We start from the raw sequence: 22,884 nt of genomic DNA, 5'->3' as shown, positions 1-22,884 counted from the left end.
CCCATGGCCAGAGAGAGCAGGGGATGGAAGCCTGGACTGGGCTCAGGGGTGGGGTGTGGAAGATACGTGGGTTTTCTCCTCTGGGGTACTAGATGGGCCCCTGATACCTCACCCTGGGGTGTTGGGCTCCCCCTGGACCCAGAGGGCCAGGCCATTCCAGCAAACTAGGAGGAAGTAGGACTGAGGCTGCGGGCTGTGGGGTCAGGCTCTGAGAGACCCAGCTCACTTCAGGAGGTGGGGGAAGGTGGCCAGAGCTCCCTCTAGATATTCCTGCTCTCCCTGCCCAAGTGCCAGCTCACTGCCTGGCACAATTCTCCCCAGGGAGCCCTGATACCCACCCTGGGGGAGGCCAGCCTGGCTCTTGCAGTGAAGACACCTCTCCCTCACGCCACTGCCACTTTCTCACTGTGGGGTAGAGGGCTGCAAATAGAGCCTTCCAGAAACTCCAGGGGCACAGCCTCCTCTTGGTTTAGGGCACAGGCCTCAGTCCCAGCCAGGGCCCAGCCAGCATGGGCTGTCCCATCAAAGTCATGCTGCTAAAACCTGCCCACCGCCCACGACCCTATCCCTGTGCTCAGTCTCCACCCCACAAAGGTGGGGTGTGTTTAACAGACACAATGCAGGGTCCCTGTGTGTGAAGGGTGCCTGTGTCTCGGGCACCTGGTTCGTCTCCATGTGTGCCATTGCCTGTCCAGCTTCACGTGTCTAATCCCCACTTTGGACAGGGTCCCTGTCTGTGACAGTGGCAGTGTGTACGCCGCACCTGCACATAGCCATTTCCCTGTCCCCTTTTGTCCCTGTGCCCAGGAAAACTGTGTCCCCACTTTTCCCCACCAACTCTTCCCCCATCTCCCCTCAGCCCACCCCCTCTGTTGGGCTTGGTTCCTGGATTCCCCGGAAATGGCTCTTTCCAAAGTCACCAATGCCCACCCTCATGCAGGCGGCAGTCAGTTCAGTCACCATCGTCCCTTCCCCCAACTCCGCACGGCTCCGTCAGCCTCTGAATGTCAGCAGGTGCACAGCTCGGGCCTGCGCTCCGGTTTTCTAGTTTACTTCCCAGTTCCAGTCTGAAGGCTGCAAATACTGGAAACGCCAGCGTCTCCCTAACCCGGCTCCCCCCAGCCCTGCCCAGCCTCACTCTCCATCTTCCATCTGCTCACCTGGCATGTCTGACCTCACACTTAACATGGCCTCAGCCCCCGCCCCCAGATTGACCCTCTCTGAGCCCCAGAAACACGTTCAGTGTGAACATCCAGTGGGTGCTTAGTCCTCAAACTTGGAGTTGCCTGGGTTTCTGTCTCCTTCGACCCCGTCCCGAGCCAGTGGCCAGTCGGCAGCTGGTTCATTGCGGATCCCGGGCCTGGCCTTCCCTCCCGCACCTCCTGCCTGCTCGGGAGCCAGCTTCCCTCTGAGTCTCTGGCCTGCCTGGCCGCTATGGCCATCCTCCCACAGCAGCCAGAGGGATCTTTTTCCCCCCCAAGATTTAAAAAATTGTGATAAAAGAGACTTCAAAATTTACCATTGTACCCCCTTTTTAAAATTTATTTTTGAGATGAAGTTTCACCCTTGTTGCTCAGGCTGGAGTGCAGTGGCGTGATCTTGGCCCACTGCAACCTCCGCCTCCCAGGTTCAAGCAATTCTCCTGCTTCAGCCTCCCGAGTACCTGTGCCATCACACCCAGCTAATTTTGTATTTTGAGTAGAGACAGGGTTTCACTATGTTGGCCAGACTGGTTGCAAACTCCTGACCTCCAGCAATCCACCGGCCTCAGCCTCTCAAAGTGCTGGGATTCCAGGTGCGAGCCACTGCGCCCGGCCTGTATCGGCTTTTAAGTATACGGTTCTGTGGCGTTAAGGACACTCATATTGTGCCACCACTGCCACCATTTCCAGAACTCTTCCATCTTACAAAACTGAAACTCTGTATCCATTAATCACAGACTCCCGGCCCCCAGCCCTTCGTAACCACCATCCTAGTTTCTGTGATTTTAACTAGAACGAGGCCCCTCACCTCAGAATTTAACCATAAACCCGCTCACACCACCCCCTCTCCAAACCTTCCAGTGGCTTCACTAAAACTGGGATGCAGCTCCCAATGGCCGCTGCTGGCTGCCTCTCCCGTCACTCTCCCCACGGCTCACGCGTTCCGGCAACACGATTTTTGTGTCCCTTGAAGACGCCCAGGTTGTCTGCGGAGCTCTGCACTGCGGCTTCTCTGCCTGGAGGCCCCGCTCTGTGTCTTCCCGCAGCTGCTGCTCCTTTGCTGCATTTAGGCCCCAGGCAAAATTGCAGCCCCGTGGAGGGTCCTTCCCGCCCTCCTTAGCCACGCGCCGCTCCCCTCCACAGGCATCGCCACTTTCCTCATCATGGTGCTCCAAGAACCCGGGCTCCGTGCTAAGTGAGATCTTTGGTTAGTGTCTCTGCCCCAGCTGTGCTGTGAGGCCCTGCGGGCAGGGCCTTGCTCATGTCCACCTGTGTCTAGAATGGTGCCTGGCACACTGCAGTTGCTTAATAAAATGTTTGCTGACACGTTTCTGTGGCCTGCGCCTGACTTTGTGTGTCTGTTTGGACCCTTTGCTGAGCCTGACCGTGTGTGTGAGGGGGTGTTTGCTGACATGTTTCTGTGGCCTGCACCTGTGTGTGTGTGTGTGTGTGTGTGTGTGTCTGGATCCTTTACTGGGCTGGGTCCTCCTTCTCTAAGAAGCTGAGGGGGTGTTTGCTGACATGTGCCATGGCCTATGCCTGACCGTGTGTGTGTCTTTCTGTCTGGACCTTACTGGGCTGAGTCCTCCTTCTCTGAGAAGCGGAGGGGTGACCCTCCTCTACTTCGGTTGTAGGCCAGATACCCCAGCTGGCACAATCCAGTGTCAGCAGCTTAGTGGGGGGCACGAGAACTTCTCCACGGCCCCGCCCCTCAGAACTGTCTGGGTCTCTGCAAACCAGATGGCGCCTGGGCAGAGCTGTCCTGTCCAGAACCACCTACTCTGTAACCTGTGATCCCGGGCCCAGGAGAGACGGCAGGCTGGCCTTGGAGCCTGGCCTGGGCCGAGATGAGCAGCACCGCCTTGAGTCTGGCCTGGGCAGCCTCACAGGCAGCCGGATGTTAAAAGAATGGGAGGGTGGGATGCCCAGCCTTTCCCTCCCTCCTCCCCCTAGCAGGAAGGGGGGTCCCACCACCCCACCTAATCCCCACCTCCACCCTTCAAGGGGGCCTGCCGGGAATCAGAAGGGCCTTGGGCAGAGTTTGCCTTGCTAGCGAGTCCCCACCCTCTTCCTGCCCCAGCCCCCGCAATCTACCACCCCCTCATCCAGCAAGTTTCCAGGGCTTGGGGCCTACTTTGTTCCCACCTGGTTATCTCTGAGGCCCAGCCCGCTCCCTGTCAATATTGACTCAGGTGAAGGAGTGGCCCCAAGATAAGTCCAGGCTCCACCCCAGTTTCTCTGGGCTCAGGCATCCTGTCCCAGGCCTTCTCCAGTCTCTCCTCAGCTCTCTGGGAGTCCGGGCTCTGGGAGGAGGTCCCTCCCTGAGGGCAGACAGGGATGGGGAGCGAGAATGCTGACTCGGGTCCTGGAGCCCACTGCCTGGAGACGCCCTGGCTCCTGGTACTGGAGGGGAGCAGCCATGGGCCTGCATGTGTCCCCATGTGTGGCGGTCCCGCCCTGGGCCGCAGGATGTGGAAGGAGCCATGGCCATGGTCACGGGGCTTGCACAGGCTGGGAGTGACTCCTCCAAGGACACAATGGGAACTGCGGGGTGAGAGGACAGACCAAACGCCAGCCCTGGGCTCCTGCAAAGAGGTGTCACTGCCTTGCCTGCTGTGGGCCTGCCCAGCAGCACGCCCGCCCATTAGGACCCCGCTTGGGTCAGAAAAGACCCTGGCCTGTTGGAGGGGTGGTGGTGCAAGGCTGGGGTCCATGCCTGGTGGACAGTAGGGGGCTCCACTCTGCTCCCCACCTGTGTGAAAGCAGGTGCTGCCAGCCAGGCGGGGGGCTTATCAGGCCTCCCTCCTCACCCCTGACTCGGGAAAGGCTCCCAGTGCCCAGGTGGGCTTTTCTCTGTACTTTTCTGGATTCTCCACGTTTTTAGCAGTGAACATGTATATGGCTGATCTTTTAGGCAGAGTAACACGTCATTTTCCCCAAAGCTCTGGCCGCAGGAGCCTTGGCACGCCTGGGCATCAGGTCTGGAACAGTTTTGGAGGACCTGCCTTTCCTCTGTAGCCAGTCAGAGCAAGGGGTCAGCCCTGGCTGCTCTTCCCAGTCATCTTGGCACTTAAATACATGCCACAGGGTTGGGCACGGTGGCTCACCCAGCCACTAAAGTGTAATTCCAGCACTGTGGGAGGCCAAGGTGGGTGGATCACCTGGGGTGAGGAGTTCGAGACCAGCCTGGCCAACGTGGTGAAACCCCACCTCTACTAAAAATACAAAAATTAGCTGGGTGTGGTGGCGGGCGCCTGTAACCCCAGCTACTTGGGAGGCTGAGGCGGGAGAATCGCTTGAACCCAGGAGGCAGATGTTGCAGTGAGCCAAGATTGTGCCATTGCACTCCAGCCTGGGCAACGAGAGCAAAACTCCGTCTCAAAAAGAAAACAAACAAAACCAACCAAACAAAAAAACCATGTCACAGTCCCCACCTACAGAGATTGGAAGTGGTCTGGGTGGACTCGAGGCCTGTATGTTTGAGAGCCCTCAGGTGACTCTAGCGTGCAGTCAGAGCTGAAACCACTGCACCAGGAGGGGGCGCTGTAAGGGAGGTCTGGGGTGGAAAGCTCTGGGGCTGTATCTTCCTTGCCATGGCCTCTATTCTCAGAAGTCAGGCTGGTGGCCATGCCAGTTGGTGGCTCTGGGCCTTGAACAGCCTGCTGACCCACAGCCAGCCCTGGCACAGATTTACTGTGCAAGCATCCAGGTGACGCCGCAACTTGGCCACAAGCCCTCAACGCACTCCTTATCTATAAGCTCAACAGACTTCGTCTGCTAATATGCCACTGTTTCCAGGCTGGCTTTTCCCAGCCATTCCTCCCCACCCTCCTGGGCTTCCTGTCCTGTAATACAGACAGATAATATGTGCTCAAATAGAAGACATCGGAGGCATATCTCAGCATGCCCAAGTCCCCAGGAAGTCCCCTCTTGACGCCCCGGGTGTCCTTCCCACTTATTTCAGGGATCAGTGGACACGCATGAGGATACCTCAGCCTCAGGCACTGCCGCAGTTCTAGCGTTTTATCTGTTTGCCTGTATGCAAGGGTGTGAAGTGGGGTATGGGGTTGATGCCAGAGAAGCCAGCTGCTCCACTGTGACAACCAGGAACCTAGGGGCCTGGCACAGGCCTAGCTGTGGGGTATTTGTGGTTTTGTCTCTGGGCTGACACACATGCTGTGTCCTGAGTTATCTGGGATGAATATACATGCCTGGCAGAATCCTGTGTCTTGTGAGGAGCAGACTGCAGTAGTTTGTCTCACTGGCCTGTTTTCTCACCCACAAAACTGGGGTAAGACTTACCTGATGAAACTGACACTGGTGCTCTCTGAATTAGATATCATTAAGAGGCATAGTCCTGAGGGTGGCAAAGCCATGTCCAAGTCCCTGCTGGGAGGCCCTAGCAGAAGAGGACTCACTGCCTCCCTCGCCTGCACGTACAGAGGGGCTGGGCTGAGCGCACTGGCGACAGATTGTCTCCCTGTGAGAAACTGCCTGGCACATCCTGACTCGTCTTCCGACTCCTTGCCATGCTTCATCTGGCAATCATCTCAGCCACTGTGCCCATGGGTATGGGTTTAGGCACCACATATAATGCCTGTGGCTCTTATGGGGTGGAAGGCTCCAGTTCTCTCAGGCTGCATTTTTAAGCCCGCTGAGAGGGGTGGAATCTTTGTGGGTGGACAGTGAGCCGCACTGCTTCTGGAGAGAGGGAGCCAGAGGGCTGAAAGGCAGTCATCCTTAGAGTGACAGGCAATTTAGGTGGGATGGCTTTCTAGCTCCAAGAGGAGCTAGAAAATCAGTCTGTGGCTCCTGGGGTCGTGCAGCCCTGCTCCTATCCACCCCTGTTCCCCAGAAGGGAGGAGACCAGGAGACCTAAGGTGAAGGCAAGAGGCGGGGCAGGCAGGGAGGAGAGGGCTGCTGGTAGAGAAGCAGTCCATCCACAAGAGAGTGCAGTTTCACATGTTTATTTTTGGCAGGAAGGAAATCATTGCAAACCTTTTGATTGACAATACTTGCCCCTGGAAACGTGCACATGACACATGTAGCATTTCCCAAGTAATGCTGGATTGTGTATCACATTCAAATGTCCAACAGAAATCCATGACTACCCAGACACCAGCATCTCCACTACTCAGGGTGGGGGAGGGTGTGTCATCTGCAGAGAAGCTCCTGGGAGAATGGAACAGGAACAGACATGATCAGATTTACAGTACAGTAGGAACAGAGGCAGCCAGCCAGTTTTGCACAGTTAATCAACTGTAAGAACATCAAACTACACGCTCTTCTCGAACCCTGGCATGCCAGCTGTCCAGCACAGCACCTTTAAAAGCAGAGGCACAAACGTAGGAGTGTTTGACCATAGGGCTGTGTGGTTCCAGATTTTTTTTATTAGAAAGCCATCTTTAAAAATACAGGGTTGTAAAACGGTGCCAGGTTATAGACTTACAGAGTTTTTTTTTATACCAAAAGTTCAAATGCTGCAACCATGACAAGTCAGCATCATTAGGGCATCCTGTGTCCCCAGAGACATTGCGTGAAAATTGCACCACGTCAAAGGAGCTTCCTCACCATCAACAGTGGCAGGTGGCATTCCTTATTCAGTATGCAAAAACGCACTGTTTACAAACAGCTAATGCATGGACCCACAGACCAACATGCAGAATTCCTGAACAAATGGAAGACAGAGCATTAACAACATCGGGAGTGCCTGGGCACTTCCCCTGGAGGCCTGGCTGGAGAAGTCAGAACATCAGAGTGGGCTGGAGTCCACAAACCCAAGGTGTTCTGCCCCAGAGCTGAATGTCAAAGATACTTCTCCAGAAGACTACATTTAAACCTGGTACAGAAAGGACCCTGGAAACTCAGGAGGTCAGGGTCTTCTTTTGGCTACAGAGTTGGGGGTATTTTGGTAACGTGGGAAATATATGGCACAGAGAAGTGGCTAACAGGTTTCATTAGGTTTCGAAGCCCACAATTTAATAAATGGTAATAATTAAAAACAATACCCGTATTTACCTTAAAAAACATAAACCCCAAACATTCATCTCATTTCTTGGCCTTATGTTAGAATTCTATTGCTTCATTTATATGTAGATGATTAAAAATATATATATATATAGATATAGATATTTTGATTATGTACATAAAGCAGATTCAAGGGTTAAAATAAAAACAGAATTTTGGAGTGTGGTCAAATAAGGTGCACAGATTCCAGAACCCGCAGAGGGCCTACGGGCCCTCCCGAGACTTTCCACGTCTGTGGTGGCAGGGCTGGGCCCCGTCCCTAACAGCTCTGCACTGGCTTAGTGCAGTGGTGCTCACAGTTTCAGGAACGACCACGTGAAGTGTCTGGCTCAAGCCTTCCAAGTGTCTTCACTCCGTTGTCAGAAGTGGAGCACTATTCCTGGGTTCGATTCCCCTGAAATACTTTGTGGTTTCCATCCTTTCTGCCCCCTCTTCATATAAGGCCCGGTGATGCCAACGGAGGGGGCACGGTTGAGGGTCTAAGGCTCCCATTAGGGCCTAATTCTGTGTGGATGTCAACACACGACAGACACTTGACTGCACATTCGACATTTAAGGCAGTGGGTTCATTTAATGACTACTTTTCCAAATAAAGGTTTGTGGCAAGGGCAGTTCTACCACGTAACCGTCATCATCTGTGGTAATGCCTAGCAAGGGGCTGTTCTATTTGAATCGGCATGTGGATTACTGGGCTTGGAACACTCAGAATGCTGGGAGACCTGGTTGCCCCCTGAAGACTCACTTCCCTTCTGAATATTCACACAGCAGCCCACAGACCACAGTGCTGTTGGGAGGACGTGATTGGCAGCTGGCTTCATCACTTTGTGAATGAAAGCAAAACAAAGACATTTTACTTTCAGCCCCGATTTCCAGTCTTGTTAGTGCCAGTCACTCCCACCAGAACTCCGGCTGAAGACCAACCCACAGAGGACTAAGGCAATGGTGCCAACATGAAAGGGTTCTTTTTAATTGTTTTTAAGAGCAATACTTTACAGACTGTCTTGTTGTCAAACAAGGAACATGGCACTGCTTAAACACCAAACTGGGAATGGCTGCAAAGAGCCTGGGCTCCGAGCGGGGAGCTCTTCCTCTCCCTGGTCTGGGGCAATGAGTCCCACATCTAGACAGGCTTCCCCAGCCCTTGGCTCAGAAATAGGCTGTGCTTCTAAGGAGAAGACCAAGAGACGGACTTGGGCCACATCAGTTTGGCAGCTGGTTCAGGCCACAGGTTCTCAAGAGAGAACAGTCAGCTTATTTATCAGACAGGGTCTGACACTGACTGGTTTAAGATTCATGCCACACCGAAGTGGTGCTTTGGCCCTTTTGCTTTTGTACCCTTCAGTGGCCAAAGCCAGGCCAGGGATACGGGTGGGGCAGGCTGCAGTGGGGTGGGACACCTCTGTTTCTGACCCTGTCCGAGTTTGTAGCTGAGCAGTGAGCATATTCTGAGCGTAGGCACAGTGGCAAAGAACAGTGTAACAGCCGCTGGTCAATTCCATTTGGTGGCAGCGCGGTAGCAGCAAGGAAAATTCCCAAACAGCTCCATGTGTATCCAGCTTTTGGAAAGGAAAGACTTAAAAATCAATAAACAGATTTCTTTTATATCCAAGGGTTTCAGGGTTTCTTGTGACTGCTCTACCCCAAACAATAACAGAACAACAAAGACCACAAATGTATGGCAGTAGTGTGAGAGCGGAAGTGACAGGATGTCACTTTTCAAGGGGAAAATGGGACCTCAAGACAAACTTGTCACCATCAGATATGATAATATAAAAGAAACTGCTGTTTCCGAAAGTGTTGAGCCACACAACTGCAGATACATTCTAAACTGGGTCAGAAATGAATGGAGACAGTGACACAGTCATGACATCCTCCTGTCAGGAGCCTGACCCTGCAGCATGCCACAGGTTGTCAGAGCAAAGTCACACCTGTTGGGGGACAGGCTCCTGTGACTCACTCCCCTCCCTCGGCACCCCCCGCCACACATACACACACGCTACCAGGTTCTAGAAAATTGTCATGTTCAACTTCTTATAGTATCTAAGACAATAAAAGACTAAAAGATGTCTGGAAATCTGTTGTGTAGAAAAATTAACTCTCAGCTTAAAATAACATTCAAAAGGCACTTCATCCTGTAGGAGAGAGACTCGGAGCTGGGTCAGCTGCTCCGAGCTGGGATAGAAGGGGCGGGTAGTCTGTTGGAGGGAGGACGGTTGAAAGGAAGTCTGATAGAGATCAAGCTTTTTTTTTTTTTTTTTTTTTTCTTTTTTTTCCTTTTTTCGGTTTTTTTCTTTTTGGTATGTTTTAAGAAAAGCAAATCCAGTAAAACGCATGTTCCTTTATGAAATATGTTAAAAGAGTTCTTTTAAAATAGTTGTTTCTGTTCTTAAAAAAACAAAACAGGTAGGCATGGCCACATTCACCCTGTGGCCTGGAGCACGGAGTATCCTCACTTTCAGCTCCCAGGGAGCTGAGGACAGGCAGGTCCCCCGAAGCCAGAGGTTCCAGAGTGCACAGGCGGCAGGCAGGCAGAGGCCGGGGCTACCTATTGCAGAGTCTGTGCAGCATGCTGTACACATCGTCCTCCCGGCTCAGGCCCTCGAAGAAGGGGATGAGGTCCAGCAGCTCCGTGTCCGTCATGTCATCGAACCAGGACTGCACAGGCACCTGGAAGAGAGCGCATGGAGGAGGCAGCAGGACTGCGTCGAGGGCTGGGGCTGCTCCTAACCTAACTGGGTGCCCGGACTTGAAGCATTTTCTTTGGTAAGGAAAACTGGTGTCATCACCATTATCATCATCATTTCCTTTGTTCCCTTGTTCAAATCGATGCTAATCCAAAGCCACACGGCTTGGGAGATGGCCCAGAGAGGCAAAGTTAAATGTGCCCAGTTAGTGTGCATTTGCCTGTTTTCTTTTCCTGCCACAGAAAAGGTAGCCAGAGCACAGAATGTATGAGAACTGGCCTTGCTGCCTGCCAACTTCGAAAAGCTCTTTCCGCTGCACCAGATCGGCTCCTTGTGCCTCAGAGCACTTGGAGCCAGAGGTTACATGCCAACCACTCACACCAGGGAGCTCACATCTGGGACACAGGAAGGCTTTGCTTAGGGTCACTGTGCAATATTACATCACAAAGAGAAGTGGTAAATTTCCTTAACAGTGATCAGTTAAAAGTAGAAGACTAAAATTGTAGAACATTCTGAAGCTATTGGCAAAGATAGAATTTTCTCTTAATTTTAGACAGGGGACTGTGGAGGGGTGGTAGCTAGGGGTAAAGAAGAGATGTAAAAACAAATCTGAAGAAACCAAACGTGTTTAAAAGCAACATTTTACAAATCTTACAAGTAGCCCTTTTGCAAATCCAAAGATAGCTTACAACATAAACATTTATTATGTAATTTTGAAAAATAAATTTATGCTGGGCACAGTGGCTCACGCCTATAATCCCAGCACTTTGGGAGGCTAAGGCGGGTGGATCATGAGGTCAGGAGATTGAGACCATCCTGGCTAACATGGTGAAACCCCAATTCTACTAAAAATACAAAAAATTAGCCAGGCGCAGTGGCACGCGCCTGTAGTCCTGGCTACTTGGGAGGCTGAGGCAGAAGAATCACTTGAACCTAGGAGGTGGAGGTTGCAGTGAGCTGAGATCGTGCCATTGCACTCCAGCCTGGGTGAGAGAGTAAGACTCCGTTTAAAAGAAGAAAGAAAGAAAGAGAAATAAAGGAAGGGTTAATAAAGAAATGACTATGCCCAGGGAACTGCGAGAGTAGAGGAGATGGCAGAAATGAACATGGACTTCTCTATATTGATAGTTTTGATGTTGGAACCATGTAAATGTGTTATATAATTAAAATACAATTAAACTGTTAAGAGCAATAAAAGTGATTCTAAGTATATATAAAATTGGTGACAAAACCACATAATTACTTTAAGTGGTGTGTGTGTGTATGAGAGAGAGAGAGAGAGAGAGAGAGAGAGAGAGAGACAGGGTCACACTCTGCTGCGAAGGCTGGAGTGTGGTGGTACAATCACATCTCTGCAGCCTTGACCTCCTGGGCTCGAGTGATCCTTCCACCTCAGCCTCTCAAGTAGCTGGGACTACAGGCATGTGCCACCACGCTTGGCTAATTTTATTTTTTCTGAGATGGAGTTTCCCTCTTGTTGCCCAGGCTGGAGTACAATGGTGTGATCTTGACTCACTGCTAACTCTGCCTCTGAGGTTCAAGCAATTCTCCTGCCTCAGCCTCCTGAGTACCTGGGATTACAGGGCCCAGCCATGATCCCTGGCAAATTTTTCTATTTTAGTAGAGATGGGGCTTCACCAAGTTGGTCAGGCTGGTCTCAAACTCCTGACCTAAGGTGATCCACCCACCTCAGCCTCCCAAAGTGCTGGGATTATAGGCATTAGCCATCACACCTGGCCATTTTTTTTTTTTTTTTTTTTTTTTTTTTTTAGTAGTGACGGGGTCTCGCTTTGTTGTCCAGGCTGGTTTCAAACTCCTGAACTCAAGCAATCCTTCCTCCTCAGCCTCCCAAAGTGCTGGGATTGCAGGCAGCCAGGTAAGCCACAAGCCTGGCATTCAAGCGATGTGAAAATGTGGTGTTATGACTGTACACCTCTTTACAAATTCCTAAGCTGCATACAGTTGTCTTCTTATTAGTTATAATTTAGTACTGCTACTGAAATTACTAAACATATACTATAGAATAAATCTAATATATAATTATGTTAGTATCTTTAAAAATCAAGAGTTTTCGGCATAAGAGAAAGAGACACAAATATAAAATGAAGAAGCATGCCGGGCGCAGTGGCTCACACACTTTGGGAGGCCAAGGCGGGCGGATCATGAGGTCAGGAGATCCAGACCATCTTGGCTAAGACGATGAAACCCCATCTCTACTAAAAATACAAAAAATTAGATGGGCATGGTGGCGTGCACCTATAGTCCCAGCTACTCGGGAGGCTGAAGCAGGAGAATCGCTTGAACCCAGGAGGCAGAGGTTGCAGTGAGCCAAGGTCGAGCCACTGTACTCCAGCCTAGGCGAGAGAGCAAGACTCCTTCTCAAAACGACAACAACAACAAAGAAGCAAAGAAGTTACATAAAAACTTAATGTTGAACTGGAAAAACCAGTATGAAATTATGATTTTGTTTTCTTTCTAAAAATGTGTCATTTTTAGCTCTGTCCCGCAGTATGGGCTAGGAGTAAAGTACATCCCAGTTGCAATGAAAACCCACCTGAACTGTGGTCTCTAAATACCACTTCCACTAATAGGAACCAGGTACCATACAAAAATGGCTGGCTGCAGGGCTGAGGCAGGACGTGTTCATCATAAGCCTGGAACATTCTGTTGTTCCAGAAAGCAAGGAAGCTACAGGTTGAGCATCTCTAATCTGAAAAATCTGAATTATGAAATGCCCCCAAATCTGAAATGTTTTGAGCACTGAGATGACGGCACAAGTGGAAAATTCCACACCTGACCTCATGTGCTGGGTGGTAGTGAAAGTGCAGGCACGAGACGCAGGGTTTGTTTCGTGTCCCCACGTTATCAAAAATATTGTATAAAATTACCTTTAGGCTATGTGCATAAGCTGTACATGAAACAGAAATGAATTTAATGTTTAGCCTTGGTTCCAACCCCAAGATATCCAATTATGTTTATGCAAATATTCCAAAATCCTAAAACATCCGAAATCCAAAACACTCTGGTGCCAAGCATTTTAGATAAAGAATACTCAACCTATATCAAAGACTTGTTATTTTAAGGGGTCTCCACAGCTAACGGTGAAAATTTGAGCACGCGAAAGAATAATAAATGGATTGAAACTACAACTAATCCAGGAGTTCATGATGATACTAAAAAAAATTTATTGGCTACTTTTGGAGGCTGCCAGAGCACCGACTCATTAGCCTGAAAATAGAAATTGCCATTTTGCAATTCCTCAGGAAACAGTGGGTGCAGACAAGGATCACCAACACTGCTAAAATTATGAGGTGAAAGGTTCATGGGGAATTTTTTAATAGACGGATCAGGCTAAGAACACCTGAACCCAATGATCAATTTTAAATCTTTAAAAGTGGGACAACCTGACATTTTATGCCTCCTGGTATGAATGATATCATCATAAGCATATAATACCTACGATGTCTTCTTTTTTCTTCTTCTTCTTTTTTTTTGAGATAGGGTCTCACTCTGTCACTCAGGCTGAAGTGCAGTGGCATGAACACGGTTCACTGAAGCTTCAACCTCCTGGGCTGAAGAGATCCTCCCACCTCAGCCTACCAAGTAGCTGGAACACAGGTGTGTACCACCATACCGGCTAATTTTTTTTTTTTTTCTTGTAGAGCCCAGGTCTTGCCATGTTGCCCACGTTGATCTCAGACTCCAGGGCCCAAGTGATCACTTGCCTTAGGCTCCCAAAGTGCTGGGTTTACAGGTGGGAGCCATTGCATCTGACCTCTTATGATATATTCTTGCAAAAAAGAAAAAAAAAATCTAATCTAATCAAACAGTAGAGCTCTAAGATGGCTATAAAAACATATTAAACATCATCACAAGGCAGCAGCTGGACAAATCCAGAATGTAGGAGATTTCTACAAGACGGAACCCCAGGGGTTCTTCAACAGATACATGGTGTAAAAGAGAAAAGGGGAGGAAAGGGAGAAATGTTAAGATTACAAAAGAATGAAGGCCGGGCGCGGTGGCTCAAGCCTGTCATCCCAGCACTTTGGGAGGCCGAGGCGGGTGGATCACGAGGTCGAGAGATCGAGACCGTCCTGGTCAACATGGTGAAACCCCGTCTCTACTAAAAATACAAAAAAAACTAGCTGGGCGTGGTGGCGTGTGCCTGTAATCCCAGCTACTCAGGAGGCTGAGGCAGGAGAATTGCCTGAACCCAGGAGGCGGAGGTTGCGGTGAGCCGAGATCGCGCCATTGCACTCCAGCCTGGGCAACAAGAGCGAAACTCCGTCTCAAAAAAAAAAAAAAAAAAAAAAAAAAGAATGAAGAGACACAGTTACCAAAGCAATGCATGGATCTTTTTGATCCTGATTGAAAGAATCCAAATGCATGAAAACACTTTGAGAGGACAGGGACAATGTGAACACGGTCTGGATATTAGACAATGTAAGAAACTGTTTGTCAGGTCTGATCATGACTTGTGATTATATTAAAAAGGAATCCTTATCTGTTACAGACACACTACCAAATATATTCAAATATATTATGTTGAATTTGATTTACTCAGTAAAATGAGTAAAATGAACATATTTACATATAAATACATTTGGAGTGTTTATTCAAATAATGATTCCACATAGCCAAGTGAATTGAGTTTGAATTTTTTTGGGGGGGGGGGCGGTGTTGCAAGTGGGACTATGGAGTTCTGGACTGAAGGAAAGGACTTCTGCAGGCTTATGTGGAATCTGAGAGCCTGTGCTTGAGAGGAAGCATCCTCTCCAGGGAAACCTGCCTGGTGTGGTGGTGACAGGGGTCCGAAGTCACCAGGAACCCTGGTTGGCCTCTCTTCCCCTGGAAGTGTTGGGCAGCAGGAGGGAAGGCAGTCCCTCTTGCCCTGAGAGTTGTGCTGCACCCAGTGAGTAGACACCGAGAGGCGCCATGCTTCAGGGAGCTTTATGTAGGAAATGTTCCCAGTGGGTGTTTTTTTTGACATCATGATGAGGTGGCAAGGTCTTATTTGAAGACCTTATTGAAGTGTTTTATTCTTTTTTTTTTTTTTTTTTTTTTTTACACGACAGAGTCTCCCTCTATCGCCAGGCTGAAGTGCAGTGGCATGATTTCAGCTCACAGCAACCTCCGCCTCCCTGGTTCAAGTGATTCCCCTCTCAGCCTCCCGAGAAGCTGGTACTACAGGTGTGAGCCACCACGCCCAGGTAATATTTTGTATTTTAGCAGAGATGGGGTTTCATCATGTTGGCCAGGATGGTGTCGATTTCCTGACCTTGTGATCCACCACCCTTAGCCTATTTATTCTTAAAAAATACGTCTGTTAAAGAGATTACCCAGGTCTCCTTAATCTACAGGGGGCATGAAGTCCCAGGCAGTAACTGGCTCCAGGAGGTTAATGCCAACAGAACTCATGTCAATAACAATACTAAAAATGTCGCTGAGATGATACAGGCTCACTGTGCATTTTCCCAGTCTCAAGCACTATTCTGAGTGCTTTTTACACATTGCCACGCTGCAACCTCCAGCGATCCTATGAGATCAGCATTCCTATAATTCCCATTTGACAGATGAGGCAACAGAGGCTCAGTGAGATTCAATAACTTGGTCAATTTAGCAGTCAGTGCAACTGCTAAATGGCAAAGCTGGGATTTCATCAGGAAAAGGCCCAGAGACCTTCCCGTGTAGGTGCTCAAAAGTCGTGCCTGCCTGGCAAGACAGAGGGCTCAGACGGAGTTCGACATTTTCTTTCTTTGGGGCCACTTACTGCATTCTCAGGATGGAAGATGTATGAGGCAGGGGAATTGTCGACAATGATCACTTTGCTCAGCTCCCGCCCAAGGCGACTCAGATCCTTCACGTAGTTCCCACGGTGAAAAACACAAGATTCTCTGAAGAGCCGGGCCCGGAACACACCCCAGCGGTCTAGGAGGTCAGCCACAGGGTCTGCGTACTGGAAAAGACGTGTCATGCATGATGAAGGCTGGGTGCTTCAAAGAGCCCCAAAACCCTGACCTACTGCAGCAAGATCCAGAATACTTTTCTTAAAAAGGGGATTTAATAATAAGATGTGTTCAGGATCCTGGTTATTTTCCTCTCTGTGTACATAAGATGGCACTGGATTCTTCCATTTCTCTCACATCCAACCCACCAGAAATTGTCAGTTTTAGCTCCAAAAATAGCATGACTCCATTTGCATCTCTCTATTTATATTGTCACCACCCTTAGCCCAGGCCTCTAATCTCTGGCCTGGAATGACCGAGCCTCATGAAAAAGCCGTCTTTCTCAAAGGGCCTCCTTTCTAGCCCATTCATCTAGAAGCTGTCAGAGTGGCCAGCAGAGAACATATGTGTGATCGTGTCACTCCCCTGCTGAAAACTCTCCACTGTCTACACGCTGCACTTGGAGTAAGGCCCACGTTCCTCACTGCCACGTCCCACACGGCCACAGCTGAATGGTCTCCATCTGGAGCCACATTGGTTTTGGGCAGGGTCAGGACCTTTGTACCAGGGTTCCCTCTGCATACGTGCTCTCCCCAGCTCCTTGCAGAGCCTCTCTCTCCTGGCTTTTCAGGTCTTGACTTCCTCTCCCATCTGTCTAGAGCCACCTCTATCTTCCTTTCTGGATCGTTTCCCTCACAGAGCGGGGTACCACGTGGGATTGCTTGAGTTCCTCTCCACTTGTCAGGGTCCAGGCCTGAAACATCCCCATCACCACATCCCCAGCACCTTCCAGAGCACCTACCACAAGAGGGGCTCGGAGTTTCACCTGGAATCAATAGCTGGCTCCAGTGTGTCTTGAATGGCATGACACTGCCCCCTAGTGGTCCTCTGGGCACTTGGGCCAGACCAGCCCTGGAGTGACAGGCTGGTGCCCAGCTGCCCACTCCCATGGATGCTCATCCACTATCTTGAAGCCCAGGAGCTGGATGGGAGTTTGAGCCCAGCTCACAGTTGGGGTTCATCCTGTCTGGCCCTCTCTCATGACCTAGGGAATTTCCCCCAAAGCAGGCTTGGATAAAGAAATAAAGTGGCTTCTGAAAAAATCCTCATAACTAAAGATACCTAAAAGAGTAGGCCACACTGATTGGCTGGGCCTGGAAGAAAGAAGAGCAGTTTCCAAGCCTGACATGAGGCCAGGCCTCTGCACCAAGACCAAGTGAGGGGTACGATCAGGCATCAGCGGGGGCCCAGTGACTCTGCCAGGGAGGCAGAGAGCACCTGCGGCTGGTGTCGCTGGGAATGCCCGTGGTGGAGGGCAGAGCAGCTTGGAGAACAGAGCCGTGGGACGTGGGCTGCAGACAGCAGCTGTGACTCCATGGGATGTCCTCTCCTCTCCAAGGACATTCTGTAGGAAGCAGAGTCCAGGAGCGGTTGTGTTTCTTATTGGCCAAGGGAGGTAAGAGCTTGGGGCGAGACAGTTATCTGCTGGTGAGACTAGCCAGGGGCCATGTGCGTGGGTTGTCGGCAACTGACTCCAGTTCAGGGTGTCCAGTCTTTCAGCTTCCCTGGGCCACACTGGAAGAAGAATTGTTTTGGGCCATACAAAATATACTACCACTAACAACAGCTGATGAGCTTTAAAAAAAAATTGCAAAAAAAATCTCCTAAATGTTTACAGAAAGTTTACAAATTTGTGTGTGGCCACATTTAAAGCTGTCCTGGGCCACATGCGGCCTGTGGGTCACAGGCTGGACAAGCTTGCTCTAAATGGAAAAAGATGATCCATTTCCTCATAATCACGAACACCTGTGGTAGCAACTATCTTTCAGGAAAGTGTCTGAGGATGAATGTGAAGAATGTAAGCTTCACGAGGGCAGGGACTTTGTCTCTTTTCTTCTCTGCTGTATGCCTAGTATATAGTGCTGTGCCTGATACTAATAGGTACGAAGTACATAGTTGCTGGTTGAATGAAGGAAGGAATGACAAAGAAGCAGATACTGAAAGGCTGTGACAGTCAGCTTGAGGTTCCTGCAGGCCCCTTGGCAGCAGGCAAGGAGGTCCACTGCATCACTACTGCTGGCTGGGAGCTGAGCCCAGAGCCAAGGATGGCAGCAGGACCACCCATCAGCAGGACATGCACATCAGGGAGGAAAGAGGGTGGAAGTCTGCACTGGGAAGCTGGTTTGGCTCAGCTAGGCTGGGGTAGCAGCAAGAGAAGGGCTGAAGAGACAGATGGAGGGGCAGGTGCGAGCCGTCCAGGAAGAGAAACTGAACAAGGATGTTTTAGCAAATGCTGGGGACAGTGCCAAGCAAGAGTGTTTTCGATTTTCCAAAATAAAAAACAACCCTCGCTTCGCTGCAACTGGTGCAATCTTCCTGTGGATTTCTTTGGTTATCACTTTAGGCTTTTCAGCATCCCAGAACACCGTTGGAAGAGCCACTGCCGCTACAGATAACAATTCATCTTGGCACCACTCATCTGAAAGATTACCCACTGGGAAGACTGTATTTTCCCTGAGGCCTTGTTCTCTTCTTGACATGCAAAAGTAAGGACAAGGCTCTTGAATCCCGCTCCACTGGCTCACGCTCTCAGGCCTGGTGATGAGTCTGGCAGCGTTTGTGCAAGTGGGGCTCTCCCTCCCCTCGGTCATCACAGAGAAGGACCCGACCAGCAATGGCCAGGCCAGCAAAGCAGCGGAACATGCAGAGGAAGAGAAGGGAGTGTGGGCACCAGGACACCGTCCAGAAGCAGGACGTGGCAGAGGAAGCTACGGCGTGATGTCCTGGAGACACGCAAATGGTCAACGTGGGCCCCAGAAAACTCATCTTTAGGATAACTCAGGGTCCCTGAGATGCCCATGGAGACAACTGTGGTGCTACCGACAAACGGATGGTGTCAGCCCCATCAGAGTCAGCATGTGGGAAATGGTCAAGGCCGACCCTGCCTGCCCCACACAGCATGGGCACCCTGCCACACCTGTGAAGGGGGATGCTAAACCACACCGGGAGGCTTGGGAACCTGCTAGTTTCCTTAAACAGTGGAGAGGACAAAGAAACCACTCTGTTTGGTCAGAGCCAGTTTAGATGTTAGGTCAGATTCATACCAAGCTTTAGGATCAACACGTGTCTCAATGATTTTTATCATCATCAATAAATATATGTATATATATATATTTTTTTTTGAGATGGACTCTCATTCTGTCGCCCAGCCAGGAGCGCAGTGGTGTCATCTCAGCTCACTGCAACCTCTGCCTTCTGGGTTCAAGTAATTCTCCTGCCTCAGCCTCCCGAGTAGCTGGGATTACAGTTGCCTGCCACCATGCCCAGCTAATTTTTGTCTTTTGAGTAGAGACGGGGTTTCACCATGTTGGACAGGCTGGTCTCAAACTCCTGACCTCGCCCTCCTTGGTCTCCCAAAGTGCTGGGATTACAGGCGTGAGTCACCGTGCCCAGACTATCATCATCAATAAACAATTACAACAGAAAACAATGAACATCAGGAGTGCTGACCACGGGACAATGCCCAGCACGATATGTGGAGCAGAGCAAGTGCTCAATGAAGACTAGCTCTATGTGAGTCAGACACTGTGCTAAGCCCTTGACATCTGTGATTTCATGTTATCTAGCCGCAGGGTAGATGGAATTATCTCCAATTTATGGAAGAAACCCACATGAGAAGTAACTTGTCTCAGACCACACAGCTCACTAGGGCAGTCGGAACTCTCATTTATGCATGTGGGTGAGTCTCCAACACTGATCTCTCCCTTGCTTCTCCCTCAAATCTGTGAAAGCAAAACCCAAGGACACAGGGGCCTCTAGCCTTTGGTCGACAGTCAATGGTTGAGGGGTACACCATCCGTTATCTGTTACACTGGACCTGTTTGTGTTTCCCTGGACTGTGGACACCCAGCTTCAGGTGGTTGTACACAGCAACTTCATGGAGCATTTGTTCTAAGTGCTCCCTGTCACCATGGTAACCTAGAAGCCTTTCAGGCTGGCACCATGCACATGGCCTGCATCCATCCCATCTGGGGTGGGAACCTGTCACCATAGAAATAGCTTCCCCCACCAAAACAAAGGGCTGCTTGACAGATTGGGGGTAGGGGGTGGAGGGGCTGGGAGTATGGGGCTGAGAAGCAGGACTCACCTTGGCCAAGCTGGCGGTAAAAAGCACACATTCAAAAAGCTGCCCCATCCTCTGAAGGAACTCGTCCACATGTGGCCGCTTCAGCACATACACCTGCAATGGCAGGAGACAGCATGCTGGTCAGATGTGGCAGTTGCTGGGGATGGCCCAGGGCCCAAATGCCCACTGTAGGAAGAATTGCTACAAAGGTTCCTGCCTCCCTCCCCAAGGCCTATCTATGCACAGCAGGCAGAGGCCCAGACTAGTTGAGGGGCTACGGAGTCACACGTGGCACCCCTCAGACGGGGTTCCAGAGCTGAGTTCACTGTAGACACCCTTCCTAAGGGAAAACGAGAAGCTGACCACAGTGTGGAGGGTCTTGGGAATATTCAGGGCCAGCAAGTGGAAGGATTGTACCATGTTTGTGCGTAATGACTCATTCATCTCATGTGTGTTTTTCAGCACCTGCTGAGGGTTGGGACCTATGTGGGCACAGGCCACACTCTTGGTGTTGTCCTTTAAGAGGTCCAGGCCCAGCCTACTGCCCAGCAGATCTGGGATTACTCTGGCTGCCACCTACTATCCTGGATGGGCATCCCCCTCACTAGGAAGGCCTGGGGTTGACGCACAGGCCCAGCAAAGCTGCAAGAAGAGGCTTTCTTGTCAGCTTGGGAAGCTGTCTCTGTGCCACCATAAAGGTTAGGCTTGTGTGTTTCAGGGGATGTGAATCCATCCTATTCTTCGACCCCAGAGATAATCCATCAGGAGGCGTCTCTGAGCAGAGGGGCACAAAGAGGCCAGTGGGGAGAAGTAAGGCCAGGCTTCAGACCATACGTAGGCTCCTGATTAGGGCGCCTGAATGAATCTGGGGAAACAAGGGAGATGGGAGAGAAGGCGAAGCTGGTGAGAGAACACAGAGGAAGTGGGAGGAGGGAAGAACCAATTCAAACTTGAATAAATTCGGTTTGAAATTAGCCACTTCACTAAAATAAATCAAACTGTTTAAAATTCAATTCAGCATTATTTACTGAGCCCCAGCTCTGAGCTCAGCCTGATGCAATTGCAAAGATGAATAAAACACAGGCCTCGTCCTTGAAGAGCTCAGACTCGAGAGCAGACACATGCAAAAACATATACAAAGAAACACGGTATAATGAAAATCGTAGAAGAGGGATACATTAAGGACAATTAACTCCCCTCACAAGGAGAGGGGATCATGGAAGATAACATTTGGCCTGGACCTTGAAGGATAAATAGGAGTTCACCAGGCCAATAAGGATGAGAAGAAGTGAGCTTCCAGGCAGAGGAAAACAGCAGCAGCACGAGACCCGAAGCCTGAGATGACTTGGGATGTTAGAGAGCAGCCAGGCTGTGTGCCCAGCCGTCAGAGGCAGTGAGAGAAGCGGGAGCAGCAGGGCTGGGAGAGGACGTGGCTGAAGATGAAGTGAGAGGCAGGTCATGGTGGGCATGTTAGGGCCTTGAATGGCAGATGGAGCAGGTGAGAATGGCAGGAGTAGAGAGGGGAGATGGGGGCTCTGCACCACATGCTGGGCGTGCTGCTGGCTGAGGAATTCTACACAGAACGAAGTCATTTTCAAGGTGCCAGAAGCAGGAGCTCAAGAGGGCCAGGAATCAGTGGGAAACTTATGGGTGACTGAAAGAAGGAGGTGGACAGGGGTCTGGAGGAACAGGATGTCACAGAGCGGGTGTCAACACAGCTCCAGATTCCCACTCTGTCCACCAGACTCCTCGTTGCCAGCAAATGGGTGTGGCCGGTGGTCCTCAGTCTCTCTGGGAGTCCTGCTTGGAAAGCAAGCTTTGCTACATGCAAAGGGCAGGAGACTGATTAGGGAGCTCTGGCGTTGGTGCCTCTGGCAGAGAGGGGGAGTCCTGAGCCCGGATGCCGGCGTCCAGGCCCGCGTCCCCGTGCAAGTAACCAAGAATAGGCCCATTGGGACCTGCACAGCCTATCCTGGATTACTTGAACGAGGCCACGGCCTTCGCCAGGGCTTTGGTCCTCCTGCCCTTGGCGCCTGTGGCTTCGTTCCCTTGGGAGAGAATTTCTGACCCCAGCCCTGGGCCCTTGTGGTATCACAGCATAGGCAAGATGGAGAAGCTACAGTGGCTCCTGCAAGAATGGGTCAGCAGTGGGCAGGCCGGTCACGCTTACAGTCACATGGTATGAAGGATTAATTTCTCTCCTAATTCTTGCCATGCCATTGGGCAGCCTCTCCTTTGTCTCATCATGAGCGCTACGTAACACAGGCCAAGATGATCCATGCAGAAGCCTTCACTGCGTCTCAGATGCTGAGTTAATTCCGTTGATGCTTTTGCAACTGTTAAATGCCCAAGTGCCTGTCGTTTTGGCTCTGTGATGGCTTTTAAAAGCATGAAGTGTGGAAACACTAGGGAAAAAGCTGCCTCTCCCAGGGACTATTTCCTGGCAGGACATCCTGGAGAATAAGCAAGAAAGCAAGGACATGAGAGAAAAAAAGACTTGGGTATCAGGAAAAGAGACCTGGGCCAGGAGGCAGGAGACTGGAATTTTCATTTTAATTCTTCCCATTGTATGACCCTGAACCAATCCCTTCCCTGGTGGAGCCTCAGTTTCTCCATCTAGATGATGAGGCGGTTGAACCAGCTGATTTCCAAGCCTTCACCAGTTCTGACACCTTGCGCTTAAGAACCAAAGACTACTGACATTGCTAAGAAAAGACATCCTGTTGTAACTCAAGTACCAAGAGAGTTGCCTTCCTGAGCTATCAGGCCAGGTACTCTCCCTTTAAGATGTTACACTTGACAAGGAAGATGGTTAGAGCATCCCTGTGGAAAACCTAACGAAAGCTCCCCGGCTTCAACCTCTAAGGCTAGTTTTCCTACAGCGTTTCCAATTTGTTCAT

At 50.4% G+C, this 22,884-nt stretch overlaps 1 protein-coding gene across 3 annotated transcripts in view; it reads right to left on the bottom strand.

Moving 5' to 3' along the window:
- Positions 1–5,123: 5,123 nt before the first annotated feature.
- CTDSPL (CTD small phosphatase like) overlaps positions 5,124–22,884 on the bottom strand; it is a 129,086-nt gene continuing 111,325 nt past the window's right edge. For 2 of the 3 annotated variants that reach the window (XM_074406028.1, XM_074406029.1), the window contains 4 exons: positions 20,006–20,098; positions 15,684–15,869; positions 9,775–9,896; positions 5,124–8,785 (listed from right to left, as the gene is read on the bottom strand). In XM_074406028.1, the coding sequence (XP_074262129.1) occupies positions 8,719–8,785; positions 9,775–9,896; positions 15,684–15,869; positions 20,006–20,098 (468 nt within the window). In that variant the 3' untranslated portion in view covers positions 5,124–8,718. Of the gene's footprint in view, positions 9,897–15,683; positions 15,870–20,005; positions 20,099–22,884 lie in introns of all 3 variants that reach the window. The other variant, XM_039461883.2, reaches the window with a different exon arrangement.

The sequence above is a fragment of the Saimiri boliviensis genome, chromosome 9, assembly GCF_048565385.1.
Source record: "Saimiri boliviensis isolate mSaiBol1 chromosome 9, mSaiBol1.pri, whole genome shotgun sequence".
In the NCBI taxonomy this organism is placed as follows: Eukaryota; Metazoa; Chordata; class Mammalia; order Primates; family Cebidae; genus Saimiri; species Saimiri boliviensis.
This window is presented reverse-complemented; position numbering and strand designations above follow the sequence as displayed.